The sequence below is a fragment of the Rhipicephalus sanguineus genome, chromosome 2 (assembly GCF_013339695.2).
Source record: "Rhipicephalus sanguineus isolate Rsan-2018 chromosome 2, BIME_Rsan_1.4, whole genome shotgun sequence".
In the NCBI taxonomy this organism is placed as follows: Eukaryota; Metazoa; Arthropoda; class Arachnida; order Ixodida; family Ixodidae; genus Rhipicephalus; species Rhipicephalus sanguineus.
The window spans coordinates 69,071,660-69,080,092 of NC_051177.1; the positions used below are offsets into that span (position 1 = coordinate 69,071,660).

The following is an 8,433-nucleotide window of genomic DNA, read 5'->3' on the forward strand; positions in this document are numbered from 1 at the left end:
GATGTCGTCTATAGACCCGCCACGGTGGTCTGGTGGCTGCGCTGCTCGACTGCTGACCCAGAGGTCAAATAGCGCAAATACCGGTCGTGGTGGCCGCATTTTCGATAACAGGTGGAGGTGCTTGAGGCCCGTGTACTTAGATATAGATGCACGTTAAAGAACCCCAGGTGGTCGAAATTTCCGTAGCCCTTCACTACGGCGTCCCCCATAATTAAAACGTGGTTTTGAGACGTTAAACCCAACACTCATTATCGATGTCGTCTGGCGCGCCCCATGCCGCTAGGGGACCGCATATCAAGAGTCTCGCGCGCTCCCGAAGGCCCTACATACGCCTTTCACTCCGTGCGTGACAAGCGGTTTGTTAAATGTACGATGGGTGCGGTCTACGAGATACTGTTGAGGTGAGGTAATCTTTATATCGGCCAAACCGGCCGATGTATCAATGACGGCTTAGAATATGCCCTTTCGTTAAAGAACGGAACAGTGTCATATTGACCCTTAAAATCGGGGTTTGTCGGACAAATCCGCATTGTCAAATATTTTTATGGCGAGTGTTTATTGGAGTGTTTATTGGATATTTGGATCGTGTTTTCGGATTTATCCGAAAACACGAAGCCCTAGTCATAATCAAGCGACTAGTCATCGCGTAGCGAGAAATTTTTTTTCGGGGGGGGGGGGGGGGGGGGGGTGTTTAACCACCCTTTCTGTATGAAATCGAGGCTTTGGCGGACACCCGTCTAGTCGGGAAGAATTAGTGAATAACAGACGAGTACGCCGACCACAAGAGGATAAACAATGTATTGACGTTTCAACACTCATAACGGGAGCCTTGTTCACAATAAAAGCGAAGGAAGGGGCGTTTAAATAGGCTGACGCACGTGACCAAAACATCTTGCGTATGCGGGGGGGGGGGGGGGGGGGGGGGGGGGGGGGGCAGATTCCCGTCCGTGCGGTTAAGCGTGCTTTTTTTTGTTTGTAACATCAGAGATTCCCGATACAACCTGGAGGTGAGGTCTTTCTCGGTGGCGACGACACGTGCCTTGCCCCAGTCTGCCTCATGATTTGAAGCTTAATTGTGCATGCACGGCGAGGTCAGTACATTGTTGCTTTTTTTCATCCTCTGGTCGGCGTCCTCGTCTTTTATTCAACCTTATATGTGTGTTCGTCGTTTGTACGCACGAACACATATGCAAAACACATGCGAAAGTGAAAAATTTCGCCTAGCTGCATGGGCCAGAGCGACTAGCCCTCTAGTAAATATTCGTGACACCTGGCTTCGCAACACTACGTTGAACTGGCATGCCTATCCACCTTTAAAGTACTGTCTTAAGACGGTCATAAATTGTCGTGCCCATGCTAGTTAAATGAGGCCTTTGCTCTGTAGCCCTTGGCGTTCCCGTTTCATCTCCGCAGCATGAGCGAATTGGTCGAGGCGGTGTCCCAACAAGAGATCGATCCGGACAAGCGCTTCCTGGTGTTTGACCTCAAGTGTAGAGACGTGAATGGTCGGGACGTCGAGCTTCCACGAGTACGCTACGAGCTGTCAAGGTAACCAACGCCGTCTCGTGCGCGAAAAACGTACGTCTCTGTTTTAGGCACGCTCTGCGATCCATCGCAGTTTTGCGCATACCGAAGGCAGTTAGTGAGTTTATAGTGATTATGCATAAACAGTATAAAATTGCTTGTAAGCAAGTAAACGGAATAAATGCACATTCCTTCCGTTTCTTCGCGCGTTTTTTTTATTGTTGTTATTATGAAACCACTAATTTTCATCCCTGTCGCAGCCCTCATACATCTTTTCGCTCATAATTTTTTTTTAAATATTAAAACATAAGTGTCAGTGTGAGTGGGAATATTATGTGTCCGACAATGATACATAGCTTAAGCTTTAAAGGGGTACTGACAACAATTCTGGCCGCGCGCTTTTTTTTTTTTTTTTTGCTGCAATGTGTTGCTGGGGGCCTGTTAGTCATAACACGGCACATCGTTAGCTGCAGCGCGCGAAAGATAATTATTACAGGCTCCTCATTATCGACCGAGTGGAAGTTTCGGCTTTAAAAACGACAAGCCTCCGGGGGCCACTATCACCACCTAGCGGGTGCAGCGCTCGATCACGTCGGCACACAGATCTGTGACGCAGGCACGTAGCCAGGATTTTTTTTTTTCGGAGGGGGGGGGGGGGGGGGGGGCAAGGCCTAATTGTTCGAAAGAAAGTCTTTCCACGGCAAAAAAGAAAACAAGTTGCCCGGCAATATAGAGGGCTGGACGAATTCCGGGGGGGGGGGGTGCCGTGCCCCCCTGGCCCACCCCCTTGCCTACGTGCCTGCTGTGACGCACTTCCGCGCGGTTCGCGAGCAGCCGCCGAGAAGTAGGCTGCTGGAGCGAACGCGGCAAGAAACATGGCGGCCTGTGACGTCATCATAACTTGTGAGGAAGCCTGACAGGTTTTCTACGAACAGTTGGAACAAAGCGTGGCAATGGCTTTCTAACAAGGTCAAGATTTCTTTTAAAAAAAAAAACGACGACCATAGCGTGCGAGTGTTGTGCTTGCGCGACAACGCCACCTCAGCGTAAAGTTTTTAGGTATCACGTTACAAATACTACTTCCAGAACATCCAGCCTTCATTTTCTACCTCGGTCAGTCTAGCGGTCAGCGCTGTCAACAAGCAGCAGCAATAGTTGTGAATAGGACATATCTGTTGCGTCCTATACGTGAGCAAATCAGTTACGAACAGACAGCACTAGAACAAAAAAATTGAATTATGGCAGAAAATTACTTTGAAAGTATGTGTGGAGAAATGTGTCACTATTTAGCAAAACAGCAACTACAAGTAAAGATAGCTTCCAAAGTAAGTACGGCGTTTTCGCTTATCTCGCCGTTTGCTAAAACGTACTGTTTAACGGTTCAATGGGTGTCATAACTGTCACACGAGGGTCTTGTTGCTGGTTTATGCAAAAGGTGCAAACATATCCCTTGCCCCCACCGTGGTAGCTTAACTGACAAAGTGTTGCGCTGTTAAGCTCGAAAGTGTGGGTTTTCCATTCCCGGTCACGGCGGCCACATTTCTATTGCAGCGAAAAGCTAGAAGACTCGTATACTCAGATATAGGTGCACGTTAAAAAACCTAAGGGGGTCAAAATTAATCGGGATTCTCACTGAGTAGTCGTTGGCAATGATGACGTGATTTTTTTTCAATAATGCCTCGTAGTTTATTTTAAAATTCTTAATGGTCTCCTTGCTTTTCAGAAACGAAGATGACCGGGATGCGAAGATGGCGGATGGCCGGGAGCAGGAGTAACTGACTACATGGCACCAGCGACAGGGCCGTGGTCTTACACGGTCCACTTCTTAATTACGAACCTACTACTCAACTAAATTCACGTGACTTAAACCGGCGAAATCTTAATACGAGATCGCTATTGAACAAGCGATGGTGGTTATTCGCACATGTCTTTTTTTTTTTCAGTTTTTCTCTGAATCACGGAAGCTGTGTTGTTACGACGTAATTCCCGCGACCTAAGCCATGCTGACGACAAGTAACCTCAGTCGCGCTGCATAATGATAGCTGTCGACCGGTAGTATATTTGAATCGTACGTATACATCCAGAGAGACGCTGTCGTATAGTAATATTAAACGGGTACATGAAATGCTATTCTGGTCAGTGCTTAGAGCCACAAGCCCACAACACAATAGACTCCGAGCATGTTTCCTCGTATCCGCTTTTGTCGCCGTGCTGATAGCATATTCAGATATATAAATCGCGAGTATGCGCCTGAATAGTATACGCGATACGTTATCTGCTAAATCTCTAGAAAGGCGTGACCAAGCCTCTTATTTACATTTCAACTATAAGTTCGTCTACCCACTAGTAGCCAATTGTGGCGTTTTTTTTTTTTTTTTCGAAAAGAGCCGAATCTAGAAACCGAAACTGAGCTAAATTTCACGGAGGCGTAAAACGCGTCTAAGTATTTTGTTTAAAACAATTGTATTAAAAAGGGGAAAATTGCTGATTGTAACGTGAACTCAAAAAGGCAATCGAATAAGCCAAGTCCTGCACCTCTTTCAATCAAACTGAGCCACATTCATTAAACCAGCGCTGCGGCAACAATCGTGACCAAAACAACCAACATGGACCCATGTAATGCTTCGTTAGTGTCCTGGAGTTGCTTTGCTGTCGTGTTTGCGTTCCTGCAGTAAGTTTTTCTTGGGCGAGTTGGTACTTACTGAACGACATGATGCTCTAGGGCAAAACTCGTATATAAAGAGTGAGTGGCCGAATTTCCTACTTCTTTCCGCATCTCAGCGTTTCTTTTCGAGTTTTGCGCTACAGTATCATGTCCTTCTTTCGCTCCAAGACGGCATATTTGAAATATAAGACAACTGAAACGAAGAGACTGGGCACTGATCTATTCATTGAAGGAGGACTGATCCCAAACGGCGCGGCATAAAACGAGCTAAAAAGAAGAAGAGCTGACGCATTGTTTGAACGCCTTCAATAGATGCCAAGAAAGAGAAAACGCTGCTGACAGTCCAGAATGGTGCGCCTTTTGAGTAGAAGGACCACTCGCTACAAGTCTAGTCATGGCCATTACGCCCATGCAACAAAGGACGGCACCGACGGAAGCACGAGGATGGTGTTAATTTATTGCAAAATATTGCTATATCGTTCATTTTATCGCGATTTAGGACTTCTTTTACGAGCTAATTCAAGCCCAATTGAAATGTTCTAGTCTGTAAGAGCTAAATCCAAATTTTGCACCTGAATACCGACGATAGTGGACTATACAGATTTTAGATGCAATATATATTTGAGGTGCTTTGGTGACATGAGCACACTGGCAAAAAAATTGTTGGAGCACGCCCTACCATATTGTGGCAGTAGCAAAAACCGAAGTTTTTTTTTTCTTTCGGTTTTAGTTAAAGTTAAAGAAAAAAAGACGTCTCAATTTGGCGGGCTGAAAGAACCAACCAAGAAAGAGCGGCCAGAAAATAGCGAGGAACGTCTCCAGAACGTCTTCAGGGTTTTGCATTTCACGGGCTAAAGTGATAGGCTCGAGGAATTTCGATGTCATTACCGCCAGACCAATTGTTCCATTTGTGTGTAATTTCAAGGCATACTGCTGCGCTCGATATTTTCTTTATGTATTCCATTCCGTAATAAGGAAATGCAAGCACTAGTCTTGCATATAACAAAACACAAAAGTACATGAAGTCTCTTTTATTATATTCACGTTTCTGTCTTTTTGGTGTGCTGTTAGTCACATACATGATGTGGCCAATCTCCTTCGGACGTATGCGCCATAAACTGTGGCTACACCAACAACAAGAAAGACGCTTAAGGTTACAACCATCAAAGGCTAATTGATTCTGTATTTCAAGTAAAGTACGTTACAGTATGATACTTTCGCAAACATTAAATTTCTACACCAGCTACGTCACAGGTGGGCGAGGGTGTCACATATGCAAATGTGTTGATATCACTATGCACCATGTATGTTGCTAGTATTTGTAGTCCTTGCGTATGAACGAGTCAAGCAGGCAGTACATTTTTGTCCTTTCTGATTCAACTGCTTGGCCAGCAGCATTTCTAAAACAAGGCAACGCCCGTTTCATGGCCGATCCCTCGCGGTGGGTTGCGCCAGGTTATCAAGGAACAACCAATCAACCCACTTCCGTCTTTGATCAAAAGGGCGTGGTCACGCGCTATCTCGACAGACATCACTCGGGCGGCTCATACTCTTGTATGTATACGTGTTGTGATGTCGTCGCTTACTGCGCCTTGAGGCGGCAGACAGAATGAAAACCACTTCACTCCATGTAACGGCCCAATTTTCTTACACCACCGTTAGAGTTACGCGAGTACGGGTCTTAAAGGAGTCAGCTGCTAGCCTTATTTTGTATAACATTCCAATTTGTAGCTATCGCATTGATTGCTTCGAAAGTCGGTTTCGCCCGTGCGGCGAAACTGACTCTTTGTCACAGGCCCACGTCTGTAACTTCAAGTGCATATTCTTTGGCTTCATTCTCGCAACAACAATGCACTTAAATATAAAGAAGAATGTATTCATGAGGTATAATTTTGATCAGCTATCTAAGCAGTGCAATTTTCGCAAAAATGTGTTCATCCGTGCAGGTAATCCGCTTCAATAGGCTTAATTGGGGTATGTGTTTGAGACGATCTTTTTAATGAGCTAAAGCTACACAAAGCTGCAATATGCTTTCAAAGTTGGGTGTATATAACATATAACATCTCCATTACGGCAACTGCTTTGTCTGTTTGAACTAAGGAGGTGGGTACTTTTTCGAGCCGTGCTCAGGGCTAGCTCCCACTCATTTTCCTTCATTTATTGAACAGAAAATGAACAGAAAAGCAAAGTACGAAAAAAGAGACCGTTGCCCAGGCCGTTATATGAAATCTGAAGAGTGCGGAATGTAATATACTCGCAGCACGGATAGACGCTGCTCACCTATCGCGGCATTGGTTTGCCGAGTGAATTCGCCTTCTGATGCAGGCAACACGCTTCGCAGTCGATACTCGGCATTCACAGTGCATAAAGAGCGCTCCAGAACTTTACAGGAAATATGTTACAGGCAAGAACTTAGTTCTAAAGAAAAGAAAAAAAAACTTTCATGGATTAATGGTTCATCTTCGACGTAAGTTGTGGTACCCAGAACAGCTAATAGATTAAACTGCATGCTTCGAAACCATTCGAGAATTCCGGAAGTTCATCGGGCCATTTCCTGCGTTAACCAGCGAAGCCACGTGTACGGACAAAAAAAAAGAATGAGTGCATGAGATCAATAACTTTTTGTCTTTATTACCAACCGCGAAAGCTCAAATCAAAGCGAGAACTGGGTCGGTCGCAGAACAGACACAGTTAAAAACCAATCATTCAACAGAAGCCTCCTTGAACAGGCCCAAAAGTTTGTGGCCATGATAATGACTTTTCAGTTAATCGCAAGGCTTGTGAAATCCTCCGCTCAACCATTACCGCGGCTTTAAAAGCAGTTATGGTTTTCGCATGCGAAGGTTTATTTTATACGGGGACATTAATTTTTTCTTTTCTTGTGGCCTTGGGTATCGTCCTACTTAACGGGCCACCTCTGACGCTCTAACAGTATGGTTTTGGCCGTGGTTGCCTTGAAGACGTCATCTTGAAGTAAACGGCTGTAATCGTCGCGCTGTATATTTTGCGTTGCCGGCAAGACAAGGTGGGTTCGGTTTCATTTTCGATTGTTTTTCTTTTTTTTTTTTGCTGCGTACTTTTTCTGAAGCAGTTGTTCGTAGGCGGACGACCATTCGCAGCTGTTCCAACACAACGTAAGACAGAAAGGAAGCGCAAGGTTTTGGCAACCAACTCTTGACTACCATTCCACACGACATACACATATATAATGCTACTAGTTCTAGAGGCATTAATGGGGCTTCGTAATTGTTTAACTCCATATTTTGTATGCTCAGCATTGGAAAGCGAAGCATCACAAATGGTATCAGTTGCCGTGGTTTATTATGAACGCAGAATTTACAAGACGAACCTCTCCCATCGCCATTTCGATTGGAAGTTCCATAAAAATAGGATCAGATACGATCGTCATTTAAAGATAACCTGACTCTGTTTGCGCCAGGATGGGGTTCTTGGCGCAACATTTACAGATTTATTTATTTACGGTACCATACAGGGGCCTAAATGAAGCACAGGGTAAGGTAGGTTACGTGATTGAAAATTTTGATGACGAGTGCACCAAGAAAAAGTCATAATTTCGACAGAAGCGTGAATCAGTGAATGCAATAGAAACGAATTAGCATGTTGTATGAAGTGAGGCTAGTAGCTCGCTCCTCTAACATCCGTCCTGGCGTAACTGAACAAAACGCTGGCGTCAGCTGAACGCGGCCACTGCAGTGAGCGAAGTGACCTTCATGCTGTCTATGGCTTCAACACAAATATTACGATGAGAAAGCACGAAAAAAAATATTATTTTTGTCTCCTATTTTTTATCCTAACTATGTGAAAAGGGGTAGCCGTCAGCAAGCAATGGTGACAACATCTCCTTCATTTATTTTCTATTTCAATAGAATTTCAATAGAATTTCCAATTTTCTATTTCAATTTCCTCTTCGCTTCAGCCGCGATTGTCTGCAGCCATCGCACGCTTTCATTCGCTCATACAGCATACGACGCTCGGGGCAACGTTATTGATTTGGACTTCATACGAAACCTCATTGGGACGGCGACGGCAAGAAATGCGCCTGAGGTGTCCATGTAGTTTGTATCGCAATAAATGTGCGATTAATAAAAACAGTAAAAGATATCAAAAGCAGGGAAAGAACGCAAAGCATACGCACGCGAAAGCATTGTGTAACGTCACAATGTAAAACGCTGATAATATCCGTAAACCGTGGGATAACTGCGCAATGTAATAAATAGAGTGAA

At 44.7% G+C, this 8,433-nt stretch overlaps 1 protein-coding gene across 1 annotated transcript in view; it reads left to right on the forward strand.

Moving 5' to 3' along the window:
• Positions 1 to 1,552, forward strand: part of LOC119381647 (ubiquitin-like modifier-activating enzyme 1) — a 43,063-nt gene extending 41,511 nt beyond the window's left edge. Inside the window, exon 26 of the mRNA XM_049412854.1 lies at positions 1,414 to 1,552. Within this exon, the coding sequence (XP_049268811.1) occupies positions 1,414 to 1,552 (139 nt within the window). The remainder of the gene's footprint in view (positions 1 to 1,413) is intronic.
• Positions 1,553 to 8,433: the final 6,881 nt, after the last annotated feature.